This window comes from Musa acuminata, chromosome BXJ3-5 (assembly GCF_036884655.1).
Source record: "Musa acuminata AAA Group cultivar baxijiao chromosome BXJ3-5, Cavendish_Baxijiao_AAA, whole genome shotgun sequence".
In the NCBI taxonomy this organism is placed as follows: Eukaryota; Viridiplantae; Streptophyta; class Magnoliopsida; order Zingiberales; family Musaceae; genus Musa; species Musa acuminata.
Window position 1 is genome coordinate 44,474,543 of NC_088353.1, and position 18,230 is coordinate 44,492,772.

At 42.6% G+C, this 18,230-nt stretch overlaps 3 protein-coding genes across 3 annotated transcripts; 1 reads left to right on the top strand and 2 right to left on the bottom strand.

Moving 5' to 3' along the window:
* Nucleotides 1-3,961, bottom strand: LOC135638855 (receptor-like protein kinase HERK 1). Its single transcript, XM_065152350.1, has 2 exons — nucleotides 3,147-3,961; nucleotides 1-3,055 (listed from the first exon to the last, which is right to left on the bottom strand). The coding sequence occupies exon 2, from the start codon at nucleotides 2,672-2,674 to the stop codon at nucleotides 179-181; it is 2,496 nt and encodes an 831-aa protein (XP_065008422.1). The 5' UTR covers nucleotides 2,675-3,055; nucleotides 3,147-3,961; the 3' UTR covers nucleotides 1-178.
* Nucleotides 3,962-5,482: 1,521 nt separating this feature from the next.
* Nucleotides 5,483-6,866, top strand: LOC135637716 (probable membrane-associated kinase regulator 4). The gene has a single exon (XM_065150456.1). The coding sequence runs from the start codon at nucleotides 5,595-5,597 to the stop codon at nucleotides 6,687-6,689; it is 1,095 nt and encodes a 364-aa protein (XP_065006528.1). The 5' UTR covers nucleotides 5,483-5,594; the 3' UTR covers nucleotides 6,690-6,866.
* A 3,700-nt stretch (nucleotides 6,867-10,566) lies between these two features.
* Nucleotides 10,567-17,407, bottom strand: LOC135638049 (uncharacterized). The gene is made up of 5 exons (XM_065151001.1): nucleotides 16,839-17,407; nucleotides 14,787-14,875; nucleotides 12,449-14,440; nucleotides 11,511-11,688; nucleotides 10,567-11,420 (listed from the first exon to the last, which is right to left on the bottom strand). Exons 1-5 carry the CDS (start codon nucleotides 16,936-16,938, stop codon nucleotides 10,804-10,806), a joined length of 2,976 nt encoding a protein of 991 aa, XP_065007073.1. The 5' UTR covers nucleotides 16,939-17,407; the 3' UTR covers nucleotides 10,567-10,803.
* Nucleotides 17,408-18,230: the final 823 nt, after the last annotated feature.

Sequence of the window (18,230 nt, forward strand, 5' to 3'; positions counted from 1 at the left end):
TGACAAATCCAGTGTAATTACATTGCCGAATAGCCTGTTTATGCAGATATGACCGATCGAATAAAGAACAAAGAGAAAAGATTGAACCCTCGTCGTATACAGCAATATAGAAACATATTAAACAATCAACTCTTTCGGTTCTATGCCTCAAACGGTAATGTATCATATTACAATTAACTTACCGACCCTCTGACTTGATCAACTGTGAGAAAACCTTACTCATGGAGACGTCTGTAAGATCATTATGCACTGACGTACCAGCTTCCTCCGCAGGGGCACTCTCAAAGATGGTGTTGATGTTTTGAACCTGCGGTGAAAGTTCAGTAATGCGATTGATACTATCGATCTCAGAAACACTAGGATCTGCGTCTTGTAGATGTAGCACATACTCCAAGTTCCAAAGAACATCTCCCATCGAGGGGCGCTCCACACCCGAGTCTGCCAGGCATTTCTCGATCGTCTCCCCAAATTTCCTTAGAGATTCAGGCCTAACGGATCCTGCAATCCGAGTATCAACAATCTGCTCCAACTCACCCCTCTTTTGCCACTTCATTCCCCACTCTGCTAAATTCACCATCTCTCTTGGTAGGGTGGGATCAATGACCGGCCTCGCACAAAGCACTTCAAGCAAAACCACTCCAAATGAATACACATCAGATTTCTCTGTCAACCGTTGCCTCCGGAAGTACTCAGGATCAAGATATCCGAAACTCCCCTTTACGGCGGTGCTGACATGGGTCTGATCCAACTCAGGCCCAGTCTTCGAGAGCCCAAAATCAGCAACCTTTGCCAAGAGATTCTCATCAAGTAGAATATTTGCAGATTTAACATCACGGTGGATGATAGCCTTGGCTTGACCGGTATGAAGGTAGTGCAATCCTCTGGCTGATCCAATACAAATTTCCAATCTCTGCTTCCAAACAAGAGGAGGAAGATCTGAACCATATAGATGGCTCTTAAGAGTGCCCTTTTCCATGTACTCGTAAACAAGAATCATCTCATTCTTCTCATCACAGTACCCGATAAGAGAAACCAGGTGGCGGTGGCGCAGGCGTGACAGAAGTTCAATTTCGGTGCGGAACTCATTGAGACCTTGTTGAGATTTTGGATTACCCCTCTTCACTGCCACTTTTGTTTCATCTCTTAGCACTCCCTTGTAGACCTTCCCGAAACCTCCAACCCCAATCACCCAATTCTCATCAAAGTTGTTTGTTGCTTCTTGCAGCACCATGAAAGAGAAACGATAACCAAGGTCTCCATTCTGCCCAATTTTAAAAGCAGTTTCATTGGAAGTCTGACTTACCGTGCTGTGAGAAGTCAAGCCATCGATGGAGAAAGGCACCCAAGTTTTGGAACTCTGTTTTGCGAGCTTCCTTTTCCTAAGAACCACGCAAAGAATAATAGCAACGACAGCCACCGCAACTGCTCCAAGGATTGAGCCCAGTATGAAGCCAAAATTTTTATTTGAACCAGGTGGTATGACAGCAACTGCCAGACCAGCAGAGCCATTTATCTTCATTATCTCAAGGCCATTGAGAATGGCATTTGGTAAACCATTGATTATGGGTGAAGGATTGATACTAACACTAAGCTTACCAGAGGCATCATCAGCCTTTAGAACAAAATCCATAAAAACAGCTGTAGCCAAACTGTTAAATGTGATTTGACCGAGATCAACTTCAGAAGCAAGCCATGCATTGATATAAACATTAAACAACAAATCAATAGCCGATTTACTGACTATGTCACAAAAATGAAACCTTGTCAAGTAGACCGAGTTAGCATCCACACTGAACTGCCATGTCAGGTTAACATTGGCACCGATAGTGTTTTGGGCATCTTTAGACAACTCTACAACCGTGGCATACACGACTTGAGGGGCAATCTCCTCGGTAGCTCCATCCATATAATTGATTTTTCCGGTGAAATTAGATGACTGGGATAGACCAGGAGTGAGCAGAAATTTCTGATCATTTTCCCAGGTTCTCCACAGCGTATCGTCGCCTGGAAGGACCTGAGGCCCCCCCATGTTGATCCGGTAAATCGTCTCCAATGCCTGGCCTGATAAACCATGGTACTTGCCTTGAGGATCAACGATCTTTGCAGTATCATTGATTAGATTATCAGGAACCGAAACAACTTCAATGGCATTCACAAAGGCAAGGGAAGTGTTTGCCGATGGTGCAAATGTAAGGATAAGAGTGTCGCTGGTTATGTTCAATGAGAATTCCTTGACGACCGTTGCATTCGCCCGAGGCTGGAATTTGTTGAGAAGGACAACATCTTGGATCGACACGCCGAAGGTTGCTGCACTGAGGTTGTAGCCTCCGGACACGAAGGGGAAGAAGTACAGGCGAACGAAGTGCCTGCCGTGCGCCTTGATTTGGAAAGAGTAGGAGGAGCGTTCCCTGAAGACCCGGGCGTTCCGGAAGAGCGCCGTGCCGTAGGAAGTAGGGACCGAGTTCTGTGAAGTATTGGCTAAGTTGTTTGAGGGGGGTGTCAAGGTCGAGGAAAGTGAGACGTCGGCCACGAAAACTCTAGTGCCGATGGTTGTATTGGTCAGAGACCCACAGTCGATCAGGTAATTGTCTGCAGGGGTAAATACACAGTGGACGCATCGAATCGCAACCATCATGAAGACGATGAGTCTCGCTTCGATTTCCCTAATGGCCATAACGAAGCAAAGGTAACCAAGATGGGGTGGTTTGTTGGTAATATTCCTCGAGAACACCAGAGGAAGATGACGAGATACACAACTTCTCCGACAAGGAGAACCGATTGACCAGCGACAACACAAGGAACAGCAAAATCTAATCTTGGAACCACGACGCCCTGATCAACCCCAACTGATCCGACTTCAACCGCGAACACATTCGTTCTCGGAATCAAACGTCAAAGCGCACCGTGACTCAGGCGATGAAGGTAAAAAGGTTCGATCTCGGGCTACGATCTCCGAGAAAGAAGATGAGGCGGACAGGTGAAGCGGGGAACCCTAATCTTCCACCCGCAAACAAAAAGCAACAACAGAGAAGAGAAGCCACAATCCGACCAATTCCTGACAGCCCAAAGAAGCAACGAGTTCAACCAAACGGAATCGAACACCGAGAGAGGGAATTAACCGGAAAGCAAGAGGAAAAAGATGGCACCTTTGGGGCTCAAAAGCATCAGTAGATCCGCAGCAATTGACCGGAACTCCAAAAGAGGCGTTCGACCAAACGGAATCGAACGACGAGAGGGGGATTTAACCGGAAAACAAGAGGAAAAAGATGGCACCTTTGGGGCTCAAAAGCATCAGTAGATCCGCAGCAAAGCTCGCTCCTTTCCTTCGATCGATCAGATTGGATTCTGTCGAACAGAGCCGAGTCAATGCCCTCAGACCACAATAAGAGTGGGTGTAGAACAAGCCTTCAAGACACAGGAGGGCGGTATCCGATCTTAATCCAATCATTACAATGTTCATTGTAAAGGTCTTTAGTGTGGTAACGTTCATCGAGGAGAAGGTGACATTTTTCTTTAGGGGAAGGACGGTAGCTGTTCTCGGCTGAGCGGATGTCGTATTAGGCTGTCGTATCTGATACACAGAGATTGGTAAAGGAACGTAGCACAAGAAAAGTCAAGGTGGCACTGACCTCCTCCTCAATTGGGCCATTTAGCTAGCTGGCAGCATCTACGCGATCTCAACTCTTAAAGCATCACCGTCACTCGCCTACGCGCTGCTTTCCACGGCGCATGTTTGTGCTAAGAGGGAGGGCTCCGGTTTGAACATGTCTACTCCATCGGCGAAGCTTCTCTTGTCGCTCCGATATTGCATGCGAGGATTGTGGACGTGAGATTTGCTTATATGGGAGGAAGAGACGCCGAGGAAGCGGCTGCCGGCAAATGGATTAGCTAAGGAGCAGTGGCCCGAGAGAGGATGGTGACGCTGCACCTACCACACGCGGTTGCGTGATCTCTACAACATCTACTGCAATTGAAAGGGCAAAGATACCAAGAAAAACCTCGCATCGACTTCTTCCTCGTCCACCATTCAAACAATGTGAATGCCAGTCAAGATTGATGGTCCGGTGCGCATGGACGCGAGCTTCTGGATGCACGTCGTGTTCGCGGCTCGAGCCTGGTCGAGCTTCATTATGCCCGCGTCATCTTCTTTCTCTCAACTCTTCAAATATTGACCAGGGAACATGATGAGAAGCATCGGTCGATTTGCATTAGCAGCCCGCGAGCAGCAGTGGTCAAACCGGAAGCCCAATGAAAGAGAATACACTTCAGTACTTTTTGACAGAGTTCATTCATACATGAAGTGTCCGCGCCATTAGGACATCAGAGAACAGCTTTCCGGGGATCTCCGAGCCCCAAGTTATTTCAGGTGTTGCCGACTATCTTTCTATTGGCGAAGTGCAGAGAGGGGTCCACTGGATTGCTCCGGGATTGTGATGCAAAACTCAACCCCACTGTTGCCCGATCACCAGCTCCTGCCTTCCACCTTCATCGATGCCTACAAAGCTGTGGTCAGAGGGAAGCAAGGCATGCACCACAAGGCACACTGCCCACGCCCATGGCTTTTCGCCACCACATTGATGTCGAGAACACCCCTCTGCCAGATTCCTCCGGCATGCTTCACGTGGACGGGAACAGGTGTCCTTGGGGCGAAAGCCGAAAGCCGAAAGCCACAGGAGCCTTTCTGGACCGGTTGCCGTGTGTCTGAGGAGAGTCTGCGACTCCATGGCCGCAGCGTCATGAAAGCACGACAAAGGTGGCCTCCAGCTATGCAGGCCATTCTTATTTATAGCCAGCCATACGGTACCCATCTCGACAGGTCGATGATGACGAACGACGATGATGCCAGCGACCACAGTGCAACGCAGTAACAAGTCAAAATTATGCTTCTGTTGGCAACTCCAAGGAGGGTTCAAATGTATGACGCAGTCAATAGATGTCATCAACATAACGCTATTTTTGCTTTGCTTCTCTTACTTTCTGAGGAGGAAATGTGGCTGAAATCTATCGAGTACGTGTCTAATGCTTGCATCTTAATCTGTCAACACCGTCTTAAGCTTTCATCACACTGAACTCGGCATCGTCAACGTTGCCATGTTCATCTCTTCCGACTGTACTTGTATCAAGTGAATAGACATGCATTGTGCGGTTCTGCTGCCGCCCCTGACATTGATTGAGCAGAGACAAACTGAGAACTGCAAGAAAAAGTTAAAAGTGACAGGAAACGGAACGATGAGACACTAAACCTCAAGTGAGATGAAGTAGGTGGAGGAAGAGAGAGAGAGAGAGAACAAAATATGGGTCAAATGACGAGGGTTTGCGGACCCATTAGAAGGCTACCCCTCATGTTTCTCTGCATGGCTTATGTTGGATGCCTTGGCCTATTTCCAAATCCCTGACAGCCCCTTCATAATTCTTTCTCATTTGGCCTTATTCTCGCTTTAAAGGATGCTCAGCCTCGCCCACACCTTTCTCAGCGTCACGACCACCCACTCCACAGCCACGGCTCAAACACTGTGAGGCAGGGGAGGGAAAGGAACAGTATCCAGAGAGAGTTTTGTTTAGATTTCGAATACTTGGCCATCGTAACTGTAAGAATGGCTAAGACACTCCCTTCCTACGACCACATAGCAGAAGAAGATGAGGAAGAAGAAGACTACATCGACATGGATGTCAGCTGTGCAACAGAAATGGGCAATAGCACTACCAACAGCTTCCTCTGCTACGCCGTCGTCTCCTCTCCACATTCCAAGGAGTTCGAGTTCCAAATGAGTGTCCAGTCGGCGGAGTCGGAAGCCACTGCGTACCCTGCTGATGAGCTCTTCTACAAGGGGAAGCTCCTCCCTCTGCATCTCCCTCCTCGGCTTCAAATGGTCGAGAAGCTCGAGAAGTCAAAGGAGATGAATGCCTCCGAGGACGAGGCGGCCATAGCACCAGCTACCCCTACGGATCGCACTCCATTTGGGTCGTGCAACATCTCTCCTGCCAGTTCTTGCTATGTCAGCGGCGAGCTGGATGCGGAAGACTACTACAGATGCTCGGCAGAGCTGGTAAGGTCAAATCGAAAGAGTTCTTGGTCCAAGAAGCTCAGGTTGATCAAGCACTTATCCCAGAGTCTCAAGCTGAAGGCTTCAAAGGCTTATCTCAAGTCTCTGTTCAACAAACCGCGGCGTCCCGACGAGTCATGCGCGGCCGCTCATCAAGCCAAAGAGTGTACCGACGGCAGCGCTGCGGAAGCCAGAAAGAAACTAGTGGAGCAAGCTCAGATCGGGACTCATCTTTTCGACGACACCAATGCGCTAGGACTCATGAGGAGCATTAACAGGGAAAAGCATATAGAAGAGGACGACGTGTGCTACAGGAAGTCGTTCTCAGGCGCCATGAGCTGGAGTCACACGGCGACGGACTCATCGGTGTCGTTGACGTCCGCTTCTTCTTCGTCATCGTCATCCTTCACGGGTACGACGAGGTCCGGTGGATCCAACCAGCCCCTGCTGTTGCTTAACAGGAGCAGCAGCCTGAATGCAGAGGTGGAGAGCTCAATTCAAGGGGCGATTTCCCATTGCAAGAAGTCTCAGCAGATGATCTCTGGTAGAAAGAGTGCAAGCGATGTTGGATTTTGTTCCTTGTCTGCTCCTATAATTGCTGTCGCTCGTGAGAATCAAGAGAAGCCGGGGCTTTGCAGGGGATAACAACCAGAAGAAGGTAGCCTAATGGATGATTAACGAAAGCTGTAGGGTATCAGTTGTTCGACAAACTGCATTTGCTTTCTCTCAACTAGAAATGCCTGTAGAACCCATGCACAATTGTATATGATTCAGAGCTCTATTTGAATCAACGCATGTCTTCTCATTCTAGCTTCCAATCTGTCACTCCTCTTCCTTCGTTCCAGTTTTCAAAATGATGGAAGACGGACACCATTTGCTTGGTGCTTGCAATCTCCGATCAAATGGTAACAGTGTAGGCAATCAAATCAAATGGTAGCAGCTGCTAGACTCTCTTGTTCTTAGCAATGCCAGTTTGGTTGGGGAATCATGACGAAAAAAAAAAGACAGAGAAAAATAGTCAAATACCAATATAAAAATTAAATAATTTTAAAAATGAAGAAAAAAATTATAATAAAAAAACTGATTATAGTCTCTAAACAAATACTTTACAGCTTAATATGCTGCTTGAGTGTTGATTTGATCTATCAATACATCTCTTCAAAAAATATGAATTCATCTTTGATCTCTCTGAAATAGTTTATTCTTTTTCAAAATCTATAGGTTCTTCAACAACAGCAAATTTGTATTTTTTTTTTTCAAAAGTTTCAGATTGTATTTTTATTATCGTAGTTTTCTTTGAAGACTAAGGTAAAAGAGATTTCTTGATCTAGTCCTTCCAATATTTAGATTAGTAACACGAAATATAGTTTTCATCGAATACTAAGGTCAAAAGAGATTTCTTGATCTAGTCCCTCGAACATTTAGATTAGTAACGCGAAATATAAGTGTATGAATATCAATAATCAAAAGAGATTTTTCTTTCATTTTTTTATTGTTAAAAGCGAGCCTTTAAACTTGATTAGGATACGAAAAAAGTTTTCGATTATTTTTCTCGTCGGAAACTTGTGATTATTTCGACTATATAATGATGATAACTATACGAGAGACTCTTTATAAAAAAAAATTAATTTTTTTTGATCAAAAATTAATTTATCATATCTTTTTATTTGATTTACTATCTCCATAACTCTTGAAAAATAAATTTATATTGTTTCACTTTCATCCATAAATAAATTCTCAAAATTTCCTGGAAGAGTTTTGAGTTTAATTATCGATACCTTAAAGTTTATGTGATACTCTTTGCTTCAACATCTTTCAAACCTCCTTAGAATTTGTTAAAACATAAATTCAAATAAATATAATCTCATCAACTACTAGTCGAAGAGAATAAAGAGCATGTAAATTCTTTATTTAATATTCTTTAGTGGTTTTGACTACATCATAATCTTCTTCAACTATCTTAGCATAAATCTTATCATCTAAATCAAATTATCATCTTCGACAATGATAAAGAGCATATGATAGTAATCGTATTTCTGGTTGTCATCATAAACAAAAAAAAAAAAAAGATCGAAAAAGAAAGAAAGATAAAAAAGCCAATCACCAATACAAAAATCTGATTATAACCCATCAATCAATACTTTACAGTCGATCTACCATTCTTCCTCAATTTGATTTGGTGCCCCCATAAAAAGAAATCAAACCTTCATTTAGAATCTGAATTCATGGGACTTTATATATATATATATATATATATATATATATATATATATATATATAGAACTTAATTTATCAAAAATAAATATCTAAAATTAATTATTATCTAGATATCTCTTAAATAAATAAAATTTATATTAATATTATCTTAGCAGTTTCTGGAGTGTTCACGTCACGGGCTCCTTTCCCAGGCAGAGGCAGTAAGTTCCCAAGCCTTACCTGCGTCAGAGATATCCATCCACCCGATCTTGTCGCCAAGTACATGGAAGAGAACAAGGTGACTGATCCATGGCCGGAAAGATCAAAGGTCAGCTAAAAGATACGTAGTCGCCAACCGCTGCAAACGACTCTTTCAGTATGTCTGCAAAAGCAGTGAAATGTACTCCTCTCGCTGCATTCTGAGTAGTGACCAGAGTCTTTTCAACCAGGGTTTGAAGAGCGACGGTGGCTTCGGAAGACGGAACGTACAGAGGACGAAACCCCGCTGAGCACATAATTGCGAGCAGACTTCGACAGCTACAGCCGATGGCCCGATATCTTGATCGATCAAATGACGTGAGCCTCCGGTGATTGCTCATCGAGCAGGGTTGATGAGCAAGCGCATTTTGTGATAGCAAGCAGGAAGACCAAGTAAATGGCTGGTGAGAGCATCATGGAATTCAGCGGGAGAAGATTATGGGGGAGTGAGGCAGCGATGGCCACAAGTACTGGAATCATCATCTATATATACCTACGGAAACTGCTACTTTTGTTGTACCAAAGAAGTTTCGACTCGTCTCTTAGCAGCAGTATGTGGTGGTTTGCTGCTTCTAAACATTGGTTGTGATGAGGAGAAGTGTTGCAGGTTTTCGTCCAATTGCTCTTCATTCATACGTTTCTTCCCTATTGTTTACATCACATTTATTGGACTATGGATTTTAAGATGCGACAATTGCAATTTTGGCATCCGTAACAAGAAAAGATTTGTGACTGCCAAACTGGAACCCATCAAATTAAGAACCAGAACAAACACATGCTTCGCTCTTGCTTCTCGCAAGAACTTGCAGGTCATTATTTCTCACACGATAAGACCTGTTTGAACTGGTCGTCTCAAGAAGCTACAGACGATCAGGAGGAAAGCTGGGGCCGGACGGAGGAACAGGTCCCCTTGGCAGCCTCGGAAAGTTGATCGCCGCCAGTCCATACGGCTTGGTCTCCCCCGGAGACAGCGGGCGTGCCCAGCTCATGGAACTGCACAGCAGCAGCATCACCGCACAGGCCATCATGATCCCTAGGAGCTTGAGAGAACCAACCCTCGCCATGTTCTTCCGACGAGGAGGACACACCGCACGATCGATTGTCTACGGATCCTTTCTCTCATTTCTCAGTCATATTTATACACGTATTACGGTGGCCGTGAGGAGTCATGCAATTAATGCGTCTGATCATAAGTAGATTCGTTGAATCAAGGAATTACCAAGTTTTCCAGCGCAATAGAAATCTTGTTTTGTTTCTCCCTCCATTTACTCGGTTCATTGAATGGAGGAAGAACAATAGCAGCTCGCGTAGTTATGGAAGATTCATTCCTCCCAAGACGGCAAATAAGAGCCCTTCATACCTTATTGAAAGATCAACTGCAGATCTTAGTCACTATTGATGATATTGTACGATTCTGATACATTATTATTTAGAATTATTTGATACTGCTCAAAACATTCCTCATACTTGGGACTTCCTTCATTCACCATATATGCATGAATATTCACCATGAGCGTGCGTATCTTCATAAAATGATATGGTGCTTTGTTCATCCACTGTACATGCATGAATATTCATTATGGGTCTATCTTTATAAATGGTATGTATTTTTTAGCATATTATTATTCATTGTCGTTTGAATTCCTTCCTCTTTAGATAGGGGTATTTTTTGCTCATTATATTAATTGTTTTAGATCATATATAGTGGATTACGTAGACTTGTTTTTCGATACTCAAATAGTAATTTTTTTAGATCATACATGGTGGATTGGATTACCAAGGATGGTTTTCTGATGCTTAAAATGATTTGATGTCTAAGCGAGGAATGGGTGAAAGATCTCAATGGTTGGTTTCTTTTTTTGTTTGTATGTTATCTCTGAAAAGCATTCAGCTTTGTATAATGAATTATGGGCTAATCTAAATGATCAGATTCTAAGCAATCTATCGTGTCCTCAGAACCATGGCTGAGACAGAAGCTTGCTTATTCGAGAACAAACTCCGGGTAGAATGTTTACATCCACTAGAAAACCAGCTGACGCTAATCTTTTCTTCACAGAGCAAGCGAGCATAATGGCACAGTCGCAACCATCAATTCAATGCATCCCATGAGGAATCAGTAATAAAATACATACAAATCTAAATTTGACAGAGTCAGCATTATATGATTTTCCAAGAAAACATGACTCCTTGGAAGTTTGTGATCTGCTTCTCCATCTCCATCTCGGTCACTGTTCTCGCGGTTGCTGGATCAGTGAGTCTGTTGCACTTGACTACACTTTAGCAAAGCAGATTTAGCATAGCTCTACTATGCTCCTGCAAACTCACTTACAATTTCCTCCAAGAGCTCATCGTTTAGTAGCCTCTCCATCTCTCTTCCGATCAAATCGACATCATATCTTAAACCAAGCCATCCCGGATCCAGGACCTTATTTTCCCGATTGCAGTCCTGATCGTTCCTTAGCTTGACCACCATTTGCCACAGACCTTCCGCAAGGTCTTCACGGTTCCATGCTCGCAGATGAATCCTCGATCTCACTCCTGGGTTCACATCCATGCATTTGGTTATGAAACCTGCCAGGGTATGATTTATAAGATCAAACAACAGCTTTCTTTCTGATCTCGACCATGATGCATTCCCGTTGTACTTTTTCTCGAGTTTATGGAAGACCATCTGGTCCACAGGACAGCCATGCAAGTAGCAGGCATCCGAGAGCTTGTTGTCATCAACACCATGGATTCCTGACTCTACAAGTATGTCGAGTAGGTAAGCGAAGTCCCTATCATCGTCATCTATGAATTCCCCGCGATTTATCGCCCCTGAAGACCGGGGCACATGATCGTCTCCTGTATAATCTTTGTTGGTGGTCGGCATGTACGCATCCACTGACTCAAGTTTTAGAAGTTCGAGTTTCATGCGAAGCTCTGCAGTCAAGTAAAATAAAATCAGAGACATGGTCAATCTAGATAAACTTAAAGGAGAGATCTGAGGCAATGATGAGGTTGTTCTATTGCCTTTAAGATCTGCACTTAATCTTTCAAGGCATCCTGTAGTGCTTCCTTCTTCGGACGGAGTCTCCAAAACTGAGACTGGACTCGGCAGTTCGAGCTCCTTAAAGCTTAGAGGAAGTGATTCAGATGGATCATACTCGAACTGAAGCCGCTTGACTTGAGGATGGTCACTTGATATATCCTGGAGCAAAGGAAAATAGTTTACTTTTGAGATACGGAGTGATATAAGAAGCACACTTCATTTATTACAGTAATGGAGATGAGATCAGACTTAATTTAAGAGTCATAAAACAACGCATGCACTAAGACTAATGAACATTAACAGAATAATTAGCGTTCGTCCCCTTCAAGATTCTGATTGTGTGCATGGAGGTGACAATGGTTTCCTACTTTAGACAGATGAAAGCATGCAAATCTTTTGCCAACTGCCAAATGAAGAGATTGAAGTTCATTGCGATTGATACCTGACAAGGCATGGAAGATGGCTTACAACCATTAAGCATTGCTGCATTCTTTGTTTGAATTATTAGGTACCGATTACATAATAATTCAGGAGAGGCATCATGTATTTGGAGTCATAGGCTCTATCCTTTTATTATAATTGAAATTGGAAAAGGGATGCCAACAAAACAAAGCATGGCTAAGAAAAGTTGACTTGCGAGTTTCTGCTAATCTATAAAATGGCTCTGTTAGTGGACACAGAGAGAAATCAACAAGATAACTTGAAATTTACACTAGACAATATCGTTACTTACTTTACAATATCTGACCAAGTGCTTCTAATAGATTGTACTATACAAAATTTGCTGTAAAATCTGCATGAAATATTCTAAGCAATCTAATAAAATAAATCATCTTAAATGTCGAATGCTTCCTTTTGGTCACAAATGATTCTTTCCACTATCAAAGAAAACTAAATAGTTGTAACGCCAGAAGATCACCTCAATCACTACATCATTCCGAACTGATGGCACTTGAAATGAAGACTGCGTTGCTTGCTCTACTTGAGTGATCAATCGCCGTGAGTCATCTCCAACTATGGGAATTGAGGCACTACTTTTTCTGATGGTAATGGCATAATCAGTAGGTTCAGGATGTAACATTGTGTTGTCTAAATAATTTTTCACATGAATGCTCTTCCTCAATCCTTCTGAATTCACATGAATCTCCCGTTCAGGTAGCATATTTTCCTCTTCAACTGGATGAGCTAGTCGAGAATTGTGATTATGATGCTTAGAGCTCTTAACTTCTGCAGTTCCTGGCTTACTACATTTTGCTTCTGAAGCAACAGAGGATCCCATGTGTCGCACGTCTTTGATCGTATCATTACTACTTCTACCATCTTGTTTTCTGTCACTTGGTCTTGGGCTTCCATAAACAATACTTGACGCTGGAAGTGAACTGAACCTCGGCAAGAATCCGGAGCTCCCATCTTTCAAGCTGTCCTTGCTGCTAATACCCAAACGGTAGCCCTTGCTTTCAAGTATCTCATCTTTGGACAACTTTTCATCTGAAACTTTCTTAGTATCTAATGAATCCAGAGTAGCCTTTGGTGTCTTTCTATCAGATTGCGCAAGCAATTCACCCAGTGTGTTTGAGCCTCGAGAACAAAGTTTCGTATTCTTAAATTGGTGAGTGATCTTCCATCTTTCAGACAGACATTTTCGAGCTTCCATGCTCGCAGAAGATTCAGCTGAATATGAAGATGAAGGGCTGAAGCTGTTATTCCACTCGCCAAAATTGTCAGTAGACAGATAAAAGGCCTCTGAGTGGTTGAGCTTCACAATGCCTGGCATGATAAATGAGTCTCCACTCTTAGCATAGGGATTCATTTGTGAGGCAAAGTTCTTTTTGGTTTGACTGCTTATCGTGTGCCTCATTTTTCTTGTAATCTCTCTAGCAATCTCTACTGAACCCTTATGGCTCAATCCCTCAGTGTGAAAGAAGAACTTCTGTATATCTTTGTCGTGCAGCTCCTGAATTCCAGATGCTAAAATTTCTCTGCATTTTTTGGAAATGAAACTGTTCTCATGGGTGAATAAATCACCCCTTGCAATCTTTTGGGCTTTCTCCAAGTTTGGCTTTAAAATAACAATGCGAGCAGGATGAAGAAAAGTTGTGGTTCTAGCTGCATGTAGTGATGCTGATAAATTACATGAAAGAGAAACATTGTTTTCTTTGATAGAGTGTTTGCCAAGGCTTGCCGTTTTCATCTTAATTGAACCTGTGCTTTCTTGATGCATATGAAGGAACCCATCAGGCCTTCTTTCTGATTTAAATGATTCTGACCAACCTTCACTGCTCCAATGTTTACTGGCTTTAGACGGTTTCAATATTGTGATCTTGCTTCGATGAGGTGACAGTGGTGCATGCCTCAGATCTACATTATGCTTTGCTAAAAAAGAATTGGGATCTTGGAGAAGTTCCACGAAAAGATCCTTGCTCAAGTCCGAGACTTCAAATGCATCATTGAAAGTTTTACCATTTTGAAGCAGATCATGATTAGAAAGACGTTTTGCATCCCTGGAGTTCTGATTCGTAAGATCCATTCCAGCTTCATTTCCTCTGCAGCCAAGCATTTTCCTGCTATTAGTGTGGTTCTTATGCTTCTTAATCTTGGATGTTTCTGTTACTTCAAAAACATCTTTGAACTCTTGCTTCTCATCGGTGCTTCTAAATTGTGAACGGTCATTAGGATGTATACATATACAATTCACCGATGTACATTTTGACGGTATTGCTTTGCAGCAATCTTCCATATTTTTCGATCCTCTAACCGAAGAGGGTAGTGTATCAAGACCCATTAGTCTTGCAACTAAACTTGGTGCAGGACACCTAATGCCTTTCTCTTTTGATACCTCTTCATCTATTGCTTCCTTCGTTGGAATTTCTCCAGCTTTCTTAGATAAGTTTTGACTAATCTCAAGAGCAAACTGGGAACACCGAAGCACTAAAACATGTCAGTACAGGGCAGCAGTTGCATTCAAAGACATTAAAAAAAAATCAGAAGACATGGCAAGTTGGCAGCCTTCATTACAGAAAGAACTACAAAAACTAAGAAAATCTAGCAGTAAAAGTTAAAGAGTATCATGCCCAAAATCTATATGAACAGTAATTACCTATGGCTTATGTAGCATTAGTGGACTTTACAAATGTCGCTTTATGCTTTATAATAGGTCATAAGACGAGGCTATTATCACCGGCAAATTGTTGAAATTTCAATTTCCTTGAAACAACAACATTTATGACAACAAACCTAAAAAGGAAATGCACACTTACAGAATTTTTTCCTGCACAAGAACCAATGTCACGAGTAGAATCAAATGCAATCCTTGAAGCATTTGGCCATTTTCTGGAATGGAAATGCCCTGTAATAAGAACTTCATATCTTGAGATTATCAGTCATTTGAAAAAATTCAGCCATATGTCATGTCAGACAACGATCAGGTACAGAACAACAAAACTAAGGACATTTTTCTCATCTAATCAACAATCAGAAATTTTTGGCACTTCGAGGAACTAAAAATCTTATAATCTTTACACAACAGAGTTTTTATAAACTGTGAATCTAGTAAGAATATCTATTAATACTATATAAGCAAAAGCTGCAAAATAAAATAGAATCTTACTACTACGAGAAGTGTATAATAATATTTTTTCCATCAATAGACTAAGTGAGAAAGGCTGCATTTCTCAAGACTAGGTCCAGTTTTTTTTTTTTACTAGGGGTAAGCGACGAAGACGGGATATAAGTCCAGAACTTTAAGATAAACTATCAAGATCTTTACCGGCTAAGCAAGCTAACACATTTGACTAGACATGTACATGCCTAATAGTAGGAATGTACAAGGACATGCTTCACATATGGTAACAAATTCTTCACATTCTTCAAAAAGTGAAATGTATCAGAATTACAACTGAACATTATCATTCATTTTCCCAACTGAACATTTAAAAGAATCACCTTCACAGTGAATGACACTAAGCAAGCCGCCAAATTTGACAAAACACTGATACCAGCTATAACATGACAATTTGGGGTAGTTGGAAAATAGTTTATAGAGATTTTCAATATCAACAACGTTGATGCAAATTAGAATAAGCACAATGGAATAGTCCGGACCTTTCGCTAATTTTTGTTGTACAAATTCTTTTGTGTATAGGTTAGATAACTTTATTTGTCAACTGCATTTCACAAGGACCGATCAGACATACACATGGAGTCCTGAAAAATGCATTGAAGTGCCTAAAATTGGACACCAATCTATGGAACATTTTGATAGCATGCTTCTAGGCCTCTCAAGACGACACAAAAAGAACTAAATGCTATGAAGACGCATCAGATTGTATAACGAAATTCCAGCCATCACAAGGCAAGGTTAGAATGAATGTCTTTCTGTAACTCGGTGCCATAGGCAGAACCAAAGTAAGCAACAATTCAGCAAAACTCAAGACAAACACAAGCCCTCGTTAAATGAAAATAAAATCCAAGTATTCATATTTCTTAGAACATTTTAAAGTTCCTACAATTTAGAGTGTGGAGTAAAAAAAGAGATATTTAAGTTGTCAGCAAGTCATAAGACAGTAAACAACAGAACCAAATGAGATCGAGCTTAATTAGCATGTAATTATAGTTGTACAGCTTTAAACAATTGCAATCTCATCGAAAAAAAACAATTTGTACCAACAAACAAGAGAGGAAAACACCATCTAAAGCTCCATAGAATATATGGCAGACCATAAGACTAAAAGTACAGCCTGCAAGAACGATATCTCATATCCTTTCGGTGATGAATTACCAAAATGAGCTTCGCAGTTAACCACAACTTCACAATGGAAAACTGGGTACAAAAATTAACTTTTTTTTGGTAGCAAAACCGATGCTGAATTCCAGAGATGGAACTATAAATCAATTTGTGACGAAAGAAAGAAAAGAGAAGAAAACAAAGCCATAGCATCTTAGTGGTCCTTCATTGTCTATAATCAAGAAGTAAAATATTAATTCTCCTCGAGCAAAGGAAAAATTAACAAGATCTTGCACATATCACGCATTAGAATGGAACGACTTGGAAGGTCCTGATCACAGAGGCTACATCTTCCCGGAACAAGAAAAAGTGTTTCTTTTTCTTATATAACACCGAGAAATGGAACACAGCAGACTGATCCCAAGACGCGGTCACAAAACAGAGATTTCAGTAAGCGACACGGAATCGGCTCCGCGGAGTTCAGAGGAATCCTGTCCTCAGAACCCATGAAACCTTCCAAAGATCCAAATTTTAAGAGGCCAGGCAACGATTACCACCCGAGAGAGACAGAGAGAGAATGCAACACCTTCCGCGCGGACTGGGTCCGTCCAGACCTGATCGCGGCCGTATGCCACCGCAGGTTGGGGCTCCTCCCTGCGGCACGATCGACTGCTGTTGTAGTGCATTCTCCTCACAGAGTATAATCCAAGGTTCTTCGCATAGGATTTGTGGCAACGCAGATCAAGGACTCGAACAAGAACAGGGGCGCAGCAGCAGCAGCTGAGGAGCGAGGGGGAGATTAGGAGGGAAGAAGAGAAGAGAGGAAGCGTGGGGCGGAACCGGCGCGAGAAGGACGTCGAGATCGAGATGGTTGAAGCGTTCACGGGCTTGCGAGGTTCAGACAGCGAGAGAGACCAAAGAAAGACCAGAAAAATCAACAACGTAACAGAGATTGAAGGCTAAGAGAGACAGAGAGAAGGGCGGTGGTGAGGGAGAGTTGACGGCTCAGAGCGAGCGACGTGCAATAAATAAGCGAGCGTGTTGGGATTTGCACATGGACCGATGAAGCACGACGAAGGAGAAGAAGGTGTGAGGAGTTAATGCGCCATCGAGGAGTGTCCAACACACCAACATCCATATTCTCTCTCTCTCTCTCTCTCTCCTCGGCAGCAGTTGCCGGATTTGGGTTGACTAAACTACTATAACGTTTACGGTTGATCCACGTGACGCTCTAATCTACCTGCTTTATGACTGCTGACAAATATGACCACGCGTTCGGGTCCCACCCAAACTTACACCAAACACAAGGCGGGCAGCGAACGGGTAAATTGGAACCGCTCCTCTTTCTTGTTGGTGAGATTTTGCATCTAACGGATCAAACCCTGTACATCTCCGCTAAGTTTGACCCAGGATCCGATTTCTAGACCGGGTTTTGAATGGTTTCCAGTTGATTTGATGTTTCAGAAATAAAAATCAACATATAATGATTTATTACAATGTTATTTTGGAAGGTCAACGGTGCCAGTCGGTAACCCGCCTTCTTCCACTTTGTGTGTATATATATATATATATATAGTCACCGATCAAATCGAATCCTATGCAGGTGAAGTGGCGTAGGCAGGATCAACCGGTTATTCTCAAAATGGATGCGATAAAACATACGACATGAACACACAGCATTCTGATACCATCCGAGCGACACATAATCTGAAGGATCAAATGAAATGGTGATGGAAGAATGCATCACAAAAGGATAAGAAATGGGTTAATGTACACGCTCTCTTGTCGCTCTCTGTTCTCGTTGTCTTTTGGCGTCTTTCCATGCCCTATTTCTGTGTGCATCACGTAATATTCTTCGTCTGTGTGGAGCTGGTCCTTTCCCCTGCTGGTCCGGTGGCGCAGGACGAGCTGGTGTTTGATGGAAGAAGAGCACATGTGTCTCTTTTATCGTTTCCTTTGACCCAAGGCATCGGGGCCA